This window comes from Entelurus aequoreus, linkage group LG07 (genome assembly GCF_033978785.1).
Source record: "Entelurus aequoreus isolate RoL-2023_Sb linkage group LG07, RoL_Eaeq_v1.1, whole genome shotgun sequence".
Lineage (NCBI taxonomy): Eukaryota > Metazoa > Chordata > Actinopteri > Syngnathiformes > Syngnathidae > Entelurus > Entelurus aequoreus.
In genome coordinates, this window is record NC_084737.1 from 76,130,377 (window position 1) to 76,145,353 (window position 14,977).

Below are 14,977 nucleotides of genomic sequence, written 5' to 3' on the forward strand. Positions count from 1 at the left end.
GTTTGAGAATCTCTATAGTAGTCTATTCAAACAACTTCCAAAACATTGTGGAAATAATGATTTGCGCAGCGAAGCTCATCTTTTTAACTTATTTCATGTTTCATGGTGTTTTTTCAAAATCTTTCAACGTTTTTCATAGACATTCTACTTTTGTGTCTAAATTGAAATGACCTACACTTCACTGATAACACATCCTAATGAAAACTCATCTCTGAATATAACTAGCAGGGTGTCACTGCTAACCAGCTTTTTGGAGATGAAGTGGGGGGGGGGAAAGCCTCATCAAGCAGAAATGGAGGCGTCAGCTAAACTGATCTGGGTTTAATTACTGAATAATTTCCTGAAATGAAGTGAGGTTAACCTGCTCACCCCCCAGATGTATGTATTTGCTGCACAGAATCAGCAATGTGCCTCTGGAAGCTGCTTTGTCCCTGCTAAATACTTCATTAAGTCCACCTGCACAATCTCATGTCAGCTACAAAAGTTATTATTTTACCATAACCATACCATGGTTGTATTTGCAGTAACTCTTATTACCTGTCCCTTACATCTCTATGCCGTTTCTTCCCAGGCCTACTCAGCTGTCAGCAATATTTCCCACTTAGAGACGGACCTTCGCTCCGTCAAAGATGGGTCACCTAACAACGAAGAACTTCAGGAGCTCCCGTTCCACTCTGCCCAAGCACCAGTCATCACTGCGGGGATGACCGCACCAAGGTGTGTGCCCCTTGTTGTCTTACGTCACATACAAGCCATTAGCTCTCCTTTTAAAGTCTACTGAGCAACACACCATTTATTCATACAAACAGTATACAGCACAGGTGTCTGGCCTGCCACATAATTTTTTGTGGCCCCCGAAAGCCTGGAACTAATTAATGCGTCTTTTCCTACTAGATGTGTCCAACTTTCTATTTTGACTGAAAAAAAATACATGTACTGCAAGCAATGTCATATATTTTAAACTTGATCTAATATTATCAAAATATTGGCTTGACTCATGATTTTAAAGCAAGTCATTCATCAATTTGTGCACTGTAAAAATTATTTTTACCGTAAAAAACTGGTAGCTCAGTCGCCAAAATTTTAAGCGTAAATAAAGACAAAACTGTGGTATCATTATTCCATTTACAGTAATACACCGTAAAAAAAACTGTGGATTTTAAGGTAAAAACTCCAACTTTATTTTTCATTTTGCGTCATTTTCATTTTACATATATACTGTATGTATATATATATATATATATATACACATATATACATATATATATATATATATATATATATATATATATACACACATATATACATATATATACACTACCGTTCAAAAGTTTGGGGTCACCCAAACAATTTTGTGGAATAGCCTTCATTTCTAAGAACAAGAATAGACTGTCGAGTTTCAGATGAAAGTTCTCTTTTTCTGGCCATTTTGAGCGTTTAATTGACCCCACAAATGTGATGCTCCAGAAACTCAATCTGCTCAAAGGAAGGTCAGTTTTGTAGCTTCTGTAACGAGCTAAACAGTTTTCAGATGTGTGAACATGATTGCACAAGGGTTTTCTAATCATCAATTAGCCTTCTGAGCCAATAAGCAAACACATTGTACCATTAGAACACTGGAGTGATAGTTGCTGGAAATGGGCCTCTATACACCTATGTAGATATTGCACCAAAAACCAGACATTTGCATTATTTGCAGATAATAGGTCCTGGAGGACATGTGTACCAAATTTGGTGCTTGTATCACCAAGTGAAAGATGCTCCACTACATGGCTGCATTGCATTTCAACTCTCCTTTGAGTTCCAGGAAGGATACTTCACTGGTATTTTTTGAGCAGTTGAACTATTGAGGATGCAGCATTTTCGCGTGGCATGAGTCATTGTGGATATCACACAGTGTTGAATGAAGCCATTTAAAACCCTATTTTATCCATCCCAGTGTGAACCCATGTAGCTATTCATTACAGCTGTAAGTCACATTTCCTGCTATCTACTGCGGTGTTGATTGGTTTCGCTAATTGGAACGGTGTTGGAACGGTGTGTTCTGGGTAATGCAATGTTGTTTTCCCTGCTAAATAATGACAAAAATAGCTTAGTTGAAACTAATTTTCTGATTAATGTAATTTATCACAGGTTATTACTTGCTTGCCCAAGTTTTAAAGTAACTTAAAAAGAAGACCTCAATATTTGGACACAAATGTATTTTTATTGTCAGAATGTCATTTAGGAACATGTTTTTAAAGGCCTACTGAAATGAAATGTTTTTATTTAAACGGGGATAGCAGATCCATTCTATGTGTCATACTTGATCATTTTGCGATATTGCCATATTTTTGCTGAAAGGATTTAGTATAGAACGACGACGATAAAGTTCGCAACTTTTGGTCGCTGATAAAAAAAAGCCTTGCCTGTACCGGAAGTAGCGTGGCGTCACAGGAGCTAGTATTCCTCACAATTGCCCATTGTTTACAATGGAGCGAGAGAGAATCGGACCGAGAAAGCGACGATTACCTCATTAATTTGAGCGAGGATGAAAGATTCGTGGATGAGGAACATTAGAGTGAAGAACTAGAGAGGCAGTGCAGGGTGTATCTTTTTTCGCTCTGACCGTAACTTAAGTACAAGGTCTCATTGGATTCCACACACTCTCCTTTTTCTATTGTGGATCACGGATTTGTATTTTAAACCACCTCGGATACTATATTCTCTTGAAAATGAGAGTCGAGAACGCGAAATGGACATTCACAGTGACTTTTATCTCCACGACAATACATCGGCGAAGCTCTTTAGCTACGGAGCTAACGTGATAGCATCTGGCTCCAATGCAGATAGAAACAAAATAAATAAACCCCTGACTGGAAGGATAGACAGAAGATCAACAATACTATTAAACCATGTACATGTAACTACACGTTTAATAATTCTCAGCCTGGCAAAGCTTAACAATGCTGTTGCTAACGATGCTGAAGCTTACAAAGCAACTTAGCAACCGGACCTCACTGAGCTATGATAAAAAACATTAGCGCTCCACCTACGCCAGCCAGCCCTCATCTGCTCATCAACACCCGTGCTCACCTGCGTTCCAGCGATCGACGGCGCGACGAAGGACTTCACCCGATCACAGATGCGTTGGCGGCTAGCATCGGCTAGCGCGTCTGCTATCCAAGTAAGTACTCCTTGTTGTGTTGCTACAGCCAGCCGCTAATACACCGATCCCACCTACAACTTTCTTCTTTGCAATCTCCATTGTCCATTAAACAAATTGCAAAAGATTCACCAACACAGATGTCCAGAATACTGTGGAATTGTTCGATGAAAACAGAGCAGTTTGTATGGTGACACATTGGGTACGAATACTTCCGTTGCCGTCTTGACGTCACGCGCATATGCATCATCCAAAGACGTTTCCAACCGGAAGTTTAGCGGGACATTTAAAATTGCACTTTATAAGTTAACCCGGCCGTATTGGCATGTGTTGCATTGTTAAGATTTCATCATTGATATATAAACTATCAGACTGCGTGGTCGGTAGTAGTGGGTTTCAGTAAGCCTTTAAGCTACTTGAATGGGCTACTTTTATTTGTTCACAATTTGGAAACAGTTGTATTCAACGTTCCTTTTAAGGTGCGCGCCTGCGCAATTGCATGGAATGCTGTTACTAGAGAAAGTTACAGGAATGCACACTTCATCCTATGCTTACATTTCATTGTGCAACATGAGGATGTTTAAGGGCAACTAAATGTGATCTCTGAAAGGGGTACAAATGATTTCCAAAGCAGGACCCCCACCCAGACATATTGTACAATACTAATCCATAGCTTATGAAAAACAAGATTTCTTTTATTTTCAATACAAGTGGGCCAAATCACTAATATTACTAAATAATCTCATGAAAATGACTCCTCTCATTTGAGTGTTATTATAAAAGATTGGTTTGAGACAGGTGTGCTGCTGGTATTGCCACGTGTGATGTTGCTCACATGTGCTCCACTGAATGCTCAGGGAGTTTTTGTGTTTGCACACACACATGAACAATTAGAGGGAACATTGGTTGTATTTAAAGTCCAGAGTGTACTTGGAAGAAAAATGTGCCAGTGAGCACACCAGTTGGAGTCTCTCTGATTACTGATCGTATAACAACCTGTGCCGCCTTTCAGGTAACTAACCATCCATGGCTAAGCTTAAAGGGGAACTGCACTTTTTGGGGAATTTTGCCCATCGTTCACAATCATTATGAGAGACAAGATTTTAAGGCTGCGATGAGGTGGCGACTTGTCCAGGGTGTACCCCGCCTTCCGCCCGATTGTAGCTGAGATAGGCTCCAGCGCCCCCCGCGACCCCGAAGGGAATAAGCGGTAGAAAATAGATGGATGGGAAGATTTTAAGGATTTAAAAAATTCTAAGAAACACTTGCAAGATGCGGCTAATGGGAGTCACCGTTGTAGCCTTCAAAACCCTCTAAGACCTATGTGTCAAAGTCAAGGACCGCGGGCCAGATGTACGGCCCGGGAATTAATTATCTATGGCCCCCGGGGATGATATTTGATTAGTATTAGAACCGGCCCGCAGGCCACAGCCGCCTGCTGCTGTTTTGCACGCACCAATACTCCATCAGTGTTGGCGCTAGTAATTTTCAAATCGGTGTCCCAGGGACCCCATCAAGTCATAAAAATGGGGTCTCACAGTAAATTTTTGGGGTGCCACTTTTTCGTAACTGTTTTGAAAACAAATGATACATGTATGCATTATCCTGTTATATCTCACATTCTGTAACATTGTGTTTTGGAAAAAGGTTGTCATAAACGTTACTTAATTCATTTAAAAAAATAATACAAAAGAAATGTTTTTTTTATGCACATGTAAATGTATTCAGTTATAAACATTCATTCACTTTCTTCTTTCCTTTATGGATCTAAACTTTACCGCTGCCGGTATTTTTTTCTATATTTTTATTGTAATATTTTTAGAATGTGTTTGTTTTATTTTTGGCCAAAGTAAGACAAAGAAAACAATCTGAAGTTGTCTTTTATTTAAATTTTTAATGCCGTGATTTTAATTGTCCGGCCCACATGTTCACAGATTTTCCTCCATGCGGCCCCTGAGCTCTAATACAACTTTAAAACCCTCCATCAAAGTTTTATATAAACACCGCAAGTCTATATATAATGTAATAACAAACACGACCATAACAATATCTAATATGTGTCAGGTTCAAACACTGATGACATTTATTAAACAAGACAAAAAGGCAAGGAATCAAACAGAGACAGAATTACATTTGGACTCAATTGAGGAGATACCGTGTCGACACTGTAACCTGTACAGTGTCACCCACGCTCTGACGAAGAAGGTTTTCGTCTCCTCTTTTATTTAGATCTTCAATGTTTACGCAACAACACATTTCTCAACAGGAATGGGGAGTATGTAAACAGTCCTTGTTTTCGGTCACATTGAAGACAAAAGAAGAAGATGCCTCGGTCTTGGGCTCGTCCTGGATTCAGCTTGGTCAGGTTTTCGAGGACAATAGATAACCCCTCCCGTCTCATTCCACCGTACACAGCGGAATCTTCCAAGCGTTTGGCTTGGTGCAACAAAGACAGCTTCTTGTCTGTTCATTGGAAACTCAGAACGGAAAGTTTTTTGATAATTTAAATAAAATTTTTCTGACAATATGTTCAGTATATTACCGTATTTTGGTCATTTTATGCACAGCGGCAACTAATTATTCGGCGCGTTTATTTTCGTTTCCATAGCAGCGCATGTTGAGGATTCACAACTTTATCATTTTGAAAGTAAATACCCTATTTTTCGGACTATAAGTCGCAGTTTTTTTTCATAGTTTGGCCGGGGGTGCGACTTATACTCAGGAGCGACTTATGTGTGAAATTATTAACACATTACCGTAAAATATCAAATAATATTGTTTAGCTCATTCACGTAAGAGGCTAGACGTATAAGATTTCATGGGATTTAGCGATTAGGAGTGACAGATTTTTTGGTAAACGTATAGCATGTTCTATATGTTATAGTTATTTGAATGACTCTTACCATAATATGTTACGTTAACATACCAGGCACGTTCTCAGTTGGTTATTTATGCCTCATATAACGTACACTTATTCAGCCTGTTGTTCACTATTCTTTATTTATTTTAAATTGCCTATCAAATGTCTATTCTTGTTCTTGGGTTTTATTTTAATAAATTTCCCCCAAAAATGAGACTTATACTCCAGTGCGACTTATATATGTTTTTTTCCTTCTTTATTATGCATTTTCGGCCTGTGCGACTTATACTCCGAAAAATACGGTATACGGAGGATAAACTGCTGCTTATAGAAGCGAGCATGAAGAAGAGGCTGAAACGTTGGAGCAGACGGAAGCCGAGAGAGTGCAACATGGTCACTCTGCAAATCTGGAACTTTTGAGCCAAGCTTTGCTGAATTAATGGAGTGCCAAAATCAACTGTAAACTTCCCCAGCCAGCTTGACCAAACAGACAAGAGTCCATCGAGTGAGTCACTATACTATTGATCATGATACACATCACCCTACACTACTTGTACATACGCTGTCTGGCTCGCTGTGTACAAAGAAAACATGAAATGTGGGCTAATACTTTACATATACTGTAATGATTGTTCATTTTTTTCAGTCAGTACAGACTGGTATTCTATCACAGTGTTGTGCATTACAAACTCAAACGGGTTTCGTGCTGACGTAGAAGCCAGCTTATCTCTTCCCGTAAGAGTGTTCGCTCTTATAATAACAATGTTGCTACAGTTTGGTTGTTATACGGGTTACCGAACGTAAATGAAGTGTTGTGACGGTTTTTGAATACATTTTTAAAGTGATTTAGAGGTAGAATTTGCTGCATTGCTAGTCAAGTGAATTATACCATGTACCATTTTCTTATATGATTGTGAGCTGGCATGTGTTTGTATTTGGTCAAAGAATCCTTTAGAGGAGTATCTTACTAAGGTCAAAAGTGCACTTGTCCATCACAAGCACTCCAGAGAGTGGTGGCCCTTGGCCCCAGGACACTTAAAGGATAGCAGTAGTTGGATTTTAGGAGTGATATTAAAGACATTAGCAACATCTGGTAGGAAGCCCTCACAAGTAGGAGTAGAGGATAGGGGTCGGAGGTCACCCGACTCAAGCCGATCACAGGAAATAGGGTGACTGGCCTAGCAACAAACTGGGTGTTGTCCAGACTGACCGGCCCCAAGGCTAGAACAACAAAGAGTATCTGTCTTCATGTAAAAGGTATTTAAGGACAGTTGTGTGAATGTGAGTGTGAATGTTGTCCGTCTATCTGTGTTGGCCCTGTGATGAGGTGGCGACTTGTCCAGGGTGTACCCCGCCTTCCGCCCGAATGCAGCTGAGATAGGCTCCAGCACCCCCTGCTATCCCAAAAGGGACAAGCGGTAGAAAATGGATGGATGGATGTCCAAGAAGACAGCAGAAGCGTAATCCGGCCCATACTTTTTCTCCTGGAGCTGCAGCTCCAGTCTGAGGCTCGCTGAAACAAATAAAGCTTTTTTGTTTGACGATTCCCCGTTGGCGGCTTCTTGACTTATTACCCATCACGTGACCATCAAATATACAACACTAGCTACCAACATGAGCCGATTTTTATATGTTAGAAAGTGGGAAAAAAACAAAAACTTTTGTCTTATTGTCTGTCATAATGATTGTGAACGACTACTAAAAAAGTGCAGTTCTCCTTTAAGTAGCATGTACAGTCAAAATAAAATGTGTAATTAATTTACACATATACATGATTAGTGCCATTATTTTTGTGATTAATCACATGAGTTAAATCATGATGTTTGGCAGCACAAGTTTAAACATGTTATTGGCATTTCTGATGACTCTTCTATGGCTATTTCTTTTTGGATTGATTGATTGATTGAAACGTTTATTAGTAGATTGCACAGTACAGTATATATTCCGTACAATTGACCACTAAATGGTAACACCCGAATAAGTCGGGGTCCACGTAAATCAATTCATGGTAACCATTTACATTAAGGGGATGCGCCATTCCATTGTTACGCCCACATTTGTGAAACAGCCTGCCGTAGGTCCCTAGGGCTAAAGAGAATGTTACTATTTTTAAAAACAAGCTCAAGACCTACATTTTTAACTCGGTGTGTAACTAATATTTTTATTGATATCATAATTTAATTAAATTTTTGACTCTGTGTTAATCTAGTATTTATTAGCTTTAATTTATTTTGTTCTAGCGTAATATTTATTTAATATTGACACATTTTACTAATTATATTGGATCATATTAACATATTGTATTCATTTTAGTTTATCCTCTTACTATATTTTAGTTATATAGAGTTATTTCCAGCATTTCCTCAGCGAGATGGCTCCTTGGTCTCTCGCAATCTGACCCAGGGCATTCGGCTCCCTAAGATAGTGTTTTCTTACCTGGTTCCTCTGTGCCCAGCCACATATGTTTTTTAAATAATTTTATTATGTGTGTTGTGGTGATTGTTTTAGCCTGGGGTTACATTAAATGCAAAGCCCATTGTGCTTCATTTTATATGTATGACAAGTTCTATACAAATGAAGTTTGATTTGATTAAGGAACATCACATGATTACACTTGGACAATTTAACATGCCTGAAAAACAGTAAGACGAACTAGAGTTGATTTAGTGTCACTCCTTTTTCATGCCTGAGCAAATAATGGTAGTTCACTTCCTGTGCGTAAATGAAACCATTTCCTAATAGGAAGTCAAAAGAACTGAGAATGTGTAATAATACAAATAAAGCATTTGGAGGGAGGAAAGAAAGATCAAAAGGTAAATAAGAAAACTAAAATAAATTTAAATAAATAATGGTAACATATATTATTATATTGTAAATTTTAAAGCTAAATAAATAAATACTTACCTACAAGGGTAATAAAAAAAAAACTGTTGAGTTTGTTTTTTTATCATTCTTTTCAGCTGTAGGAAAGCTGCATCAGTGGCCTATTGTACTTTGGAGGTGAATTTAGAAATAAATAAAAATAATGGTCTCTCTGACACTGAAACAAGACATTGCATTAGTACAAAGAGTCTGTAAACAAGCAGCTGGCATTGAAGCAGCTTATCGAGCCAAGACTTTAGTGTCGTTCTTCAGTTCAGTGGGTTAAAACATCTCTGCCTTTTCTTTTGGAAGCAAAAAAACATGTTTTAGAGTGGAATGACTCATTTGTTTGATTAGGACATTGACATTTACCATCATTTTTTTAGTCCATTTTCTTGACTCTGAATATATTTAACGAGTGTGTACCCGGAAAGGGACAAGTGGTAGAAAATGGATGGATAGAAGTGTGTTAATCTTTTTTTTTTTTGGCTTTTGTAACTTTTTTTCCCCTCATTTCCCACGGAATGGTTTCACTGACGGCAAGAGGGAGAATTATAATGACCATAAACTGGAAAATGTGACATGGAAAAACTGGTTCGCACGTCTTTGTCCTGGCTGCTCAGTACAATATTTCCTATTGTCCAACAAAAGCAACACAGTAAAGTTGCCTCTAATTGTTGAGGCGACCACTCACTTTTGCTGGCACACTTACGTGGTCGGTCTTTAGGGACAGGCAGGAGCATACAGTACCACCAAATTTTAGGCCCCTATTTGCAAGACGACTGAAGCCCCCCAACGTCATCCAACCTAGTCATTGGCCTCAGTGGTTAGAGCAGGGGTGTCCAAACTTTTTCCACTGAGGGCCGCACACTAAAAAATCAAAGCAAGCGGGGGCCATTTTGATATTTTTTCTGCATAAAAAATATACATTTAGGCCTCCACTCAGGCTTGATACTGGGGACTCCAAAGGGTTTAGGTTAAAAAAAAAATTAAAAATGTCATTGTTTAGTATTATTATTATTATTATTATTCAAAGTTTAAATATCTAGATCAACCTTAGGTATATCTGTCAATATAACGTTTTTTTTTTTTTTTTAGATTTAAGTTGTATGCCCTTTTTGTCAAAGAAAACCCAGTTTTTTATGGAAAAAACACAAAATATGAAATATTTTCACCCAATAAAATTTTAAAGTGGAACATTTCATATTATAAAATAATTGGAGCTCATAACATAACTCATAACAACATTGATTTTAATTTAATATTATTTTTTGAGAAATGACACTTAAAAAAAAAAAAAGTCCCACTAAAATTATTGGGGATCAAAAAGGGTCCTGCTCAGTAAAGTGTTAAAAAATAAATCGTAATTTTTTAAAAAACTGTTAACACAATAGTCTCGAGATCAACTTCAGATCTATCCGTCAATTATAACTTGTATTGTTGTTTATTATGTTCCTTGTTTGTTCATTTTAGGCCCTTCTTTAAAAAAAAAACAAAAAAACATAGTTTTTTATATGGCAAACACAAAATATGCAACATTTTCCCCAAAAAATATCTCAAAGTGGAATATTTAATGTGACCTAATTGGAGCCTTGAATAGGTCAATAATTCATTATAATATTGTTTTTGATTCATTATTATGTTTTAAAGAAAGAAACAGCCTGCATGACAGCTTAGTGTTATTAGAGTCAACATAGCAACATTTTATTGTCACCTGTTTACTCTTTTGTACTACTTTTTATGTTTTTTATTTTTTTTAATCGTATTTTTAGAATGTGCCGTGGGGCCGTTAAAAAATTACCTGCGAGCCGCAAATGGCCACCGGGCCGCACTTTGGACATCCCTGGGTTAGAGTGTCCGCCCTGAGATCGGTGAGTTCAAACCCCGGCCGAGTCATACCAAAGACTATAAAAATGGGACCCATTACCTCCCTGCTTGGCACTCAGCATCAAGGGTTGGAATTGGGGGTTAAATCACCAAAAATGATTCCCGGGTGCGGCTGCTGCTCACTGCTCCCCTCACCTCCCAGGGGGTGAACAAGGGGATGGGTCAAATGCAGAGGACAAATTTCACCACACTTAGTGTGTTTGTGACAATCATTGGTACTTTAACTTTAACAACGTCGCCACACCCATACACACTTGGTATGATTCCATGCTCTAAAAAACAAAGTATTGCATGGATTTGGTTGAAACTAGCTTTTTAAAACACGTAAAAAAACAAGGATTTTGACTTTTTTTTCAAGATGGTATTAACATTTATAGATAACGTGTCCTAAATAATTTTGTTTTGTTTTCTTAAAAAAAAAAATTTGAAATGAATATTAAGTGTCCAGGATACGAATCTCTCTATTTTCTGTATTATAAATCTTTGAAGTTTTCTTTTTCATTAGAGTATACATTGGAGATTATCTGGTATTATCACGAGTGGATGATAGGAATCATAATGATACATCATTACATAATGAATAGTGCATATGCTGGGGGTTGTCTACCCCATGCTTTTAAAAACTAGTGTCACCTCAGTTTCTAACTTTAATCAAGAGTCTTTGAATGCATCATCATCATCGGCGGTCACTCGAACGAGTATGACGATCCTCCTGGTAGGGGTGTATCCCTTCATGGAGGATTTTACATGGGGAGACTGGTGCACAGACAGTCACTACACGATCCTTGACAGAATCGGGTCAGGGTCCAGTGGCATGGAGTCCAAGACAACTGGGGACCCTTTTCTGCTGCAGCCTTTTTTCCGCCATCGCAGCCGTTGTGGTAGTTGTTAAATCTACCGTCTTCCGCCTGCTCCGCCGTTGAGGTCTTCACCGTATCCCTGGCTAGGGGGCAGTCAGGTACTAGGCCTTTGCCAAAGACCACCTGGGGTAACAGTAGTAAAGGGGTTAACCTCCTAGTGCCCCAAGACCCCATAGAGGAGCCTCCACTGCCGGATGCACTTTAACGTCATGCCCAGGACGTGGCTTTGAATGCACCACAGTTATGGGCAATGAGATCCAACAGTGAAACTTGTATAACTTTCTCCTTTACTGCCACATACTGTATATACTTAGTATAGTTTTACTTGTTTTCAATCACTTCATCCTTGTTCCAAAATGCTGGTGCTGTGTGTGAATGCTTAAGTTAAAGTTAAAGTACTAATGATTGTCACACACACACTAGGTGTGGTGAAATTTGTCCTCTGCATTTGACCCATCCCCTTTATAACCCCCCTGGGAGGTGAGGGGAGCAGTGAGCAGCATCATTTTTGGTGATTTAACCCCCAATTCCAACTCTTGATGCTGAGTGCCAAGCAGGGAGGTAATGGGTCCCATTTTTATAGTCTTTGGTATGACTCGGCTGAGGTTTGAACTCACAACCTACGGATCTCTAGGCCACTGAGTAGAGTCTTGGGTTGAGTGAACATTTTGAAGCTTGGTTTGCCTCTGTCCAGGTGGAATATATCATTTTTAATTTTTGAAAGAGGGTGTAGTTGTCTTAGACATTCTTAATTTAATACAACTACTTTATTATTGAACTATCACGGCTACATTTATTTTATGTTAACATTTATGACGTTTTTTATTGTATACATTAGACCAGGGGTGTCAAACTCATTTAATCCCAGGGGCCGCATGGAGGAATATATATTCCCAGGTGGGCCGGACTGGTAAAATCATGGCATGATAACTTAAAGATAAAGACAACTTCAAAATAGTTTTCTTTGGCCAAAAATAGAACAAGCATATTCTGAAAATGTACACATGACAAATAATCCTCTTGGCAAAAACACTTCAAGTTAGTGGAAAACCCTGAGGAAGAAATTGGTGCCATTTCCAAAACACCATGAACTTAGACTATGTCACAGTGTTTTTACAAAGCCATTTCACTTTAAGCATTTCCTGTTCAACATTATCATGTTGGCAGTTCATTAAAGACGTGTTTGGAAAAGCAACAGAGTGTTTCCTCAAACCACCACATTGGTGTCATCCAGAACTGCCACAACACATTAATTTACCAACATTCAAATATTACAATTATAATATAATGAAAATAATGATCAAAATTGCACCATAATAGCCGTATTAAAGGTAGCATAACTACAAATGTAACCAATGTGAACACGGTAGATTTAATCATAAAATAAAATGGAACAAACAACAAATGTAGAAACACACATTTTTACAATGGATTTCAGGGTGTGCATCGTGCCGTCAACAAACTGCGAGCGCTGCACAGAAATCTAACTACAAAGATGATGGTCATGTTGACTTTGCATTTTACTGTTTCATTATTTTTATCTGTTGTGTAGATAATTTACAATTAAATAAAACCTATTGTGCGTTGCTAGAGCAATAGTCTGTTGCCAGCCACAATGGACGCTGATTGGAGTAGCAGCAGCCAATCCAGAGGGCGCTTAAAGTCAGCTGACACGTCATTTTTAAACACTGTCATGTGTGATGTGGGTTACACTTGAATTGCTATTGTGACATCCAGTGGACACATTAAGAACAGCAGTTTATTTCATTTAAAAAATTGCAGCTCATGTAAAACTTAAACTTATTTTGCGGGCCGTGGGCCGGAATAAACCTGTTCGCGGGCCTGACACGGCCCCTGGGCCGTACGTTTGACAACCCTGCATTAGACATTTAAATAATAGGAAAAAATGTCAAACTTTACAAAAACCCCGTTACAACATCCCCACTTAACCCTCCACTTTGACTTCCCTGGGTACAAGTGTCTTCCCCGTAGAATATAGTATTTACCATTTTTTTGGGATACTTTTAGAATTTAGAGCCACATCAGAAGAAATAAACGGTTCTCTAGCAAATGGGACAGCGTGGGATCATCTGTTTACCGACTGGGCGCAGACAACATTTTATAAGCCCTAACATTAGCATTCATTGTCCTGTGCTCTCGCATTTTAGCCTGCCATCTGTGCACTGTTTTGGTGAAAGCTGGATTTAGGAATGCGGAGTACTATACAGCGAGACAGGTGGCTGATATGATGAGCCATAACTGACAATTATGAGAGGGAATCCTCAGGGTGCACTTTGGCGCCCTCTGTCATTCTCCCTTGTAAGTGCTCTCACGGCGCCCGTGCTTGATGGATGTTGCTGACGTCCTCGTCGTAGAAAAGCGTTGAATTTCTGGTTAATTGTAACTGGATGCGATGAGTAAATTAAAGTTCCACTTTGCCAAAATGGGATAACCCAGGCCCCATGGGACTATAAATCATGGTGATTAATGGTTCTGACAGAAATATCGCTGGCCCTGAAATATTAGGAAAAATGCAGAATTTGACTAGTGTGGAAATGCCTTGCTGCCCTCAGTCTCCTATTGGATTCCTTATATCAGTGGTTCTTAAACTTCTCACCTCAGAAAACACTTGGCTCTCAAAGTACCACCATACTGACCAACATTAAAATACAGTAGCGTAATAGGCCTAAACATTCATAAAAAAAAATCCGTCCATCCATCTTCTTCCGCTTATCCGAGGTCGGGTCGCGGGGGCAGCAGCCTAAGCAGGGAAGCCCAGACTTCCCTCTCCCCAGCCACTTCGTCCAGCTCCACCCGGAGGGATCCTGAGGCGTTCCCAGGCCAGCCGGGAGACATAGTCTTCCCAACGTGTCCTGGGTCTTCCCCGTGGCCTCCTACCGGTTGGACGTGTCCTAAACACCTCCCTAGGGAGGCGTTCGGGTGGCATCCTGACCAGATGCCCGAACCACCTCATCTGGCTCCTCTCAATGTGGAGGAGCAGCGGCTTTACTTTGAGCTCCCCCCGGATGGTAGAGCTTCTCACCCTATCTCTAAGGGAGAGCCCCGCCACCCGGCAGAGGAAACTCATTTTGGCCGCTTGTACCCGTGATCTTGTCCTTTCGGTCATAACCCAAAGCTCATGACCATAGGTGAGGATGGGAACGTAGATCGACCGGTAAATTGAGAGCTTCGCCTTCCGGCTCAGCTCCTTCTTCACCACGACGGATCGATACAGCGTCTGCATTACTGAAGACGCCCCACCGATCCGCCTGTCGATCTCACGATCCACTCTTCCCCCACTCGTGAGCATGACTCATAGGTACTTGAACTCCTCCACTTGGGGCAGGGTCTCCTCCCCAACCC

General features: G+C 39.6%; 1 protein-coding gene across 1 annotated transcript in view; it reads left to right on the forward strand.

Moving 5' to 3' along the window:
- Nucleotides 1-14,977, forward strand: part of nphp4 (nephronophthisis 4) — a 486,853-nt gene that overhangs the window by 283,150 nt on the left and 188,726 nt on the right. Inside the window, exon 15 of the mRNA XM_062054501.1 lies at nt 572-717. Coding sequence (XP_061910485.1) covers nt 572-717 — 146 coding nt within the window. The remainder of the gene's footprint in view (nt 1-571; nt 718-14,977) is intronic.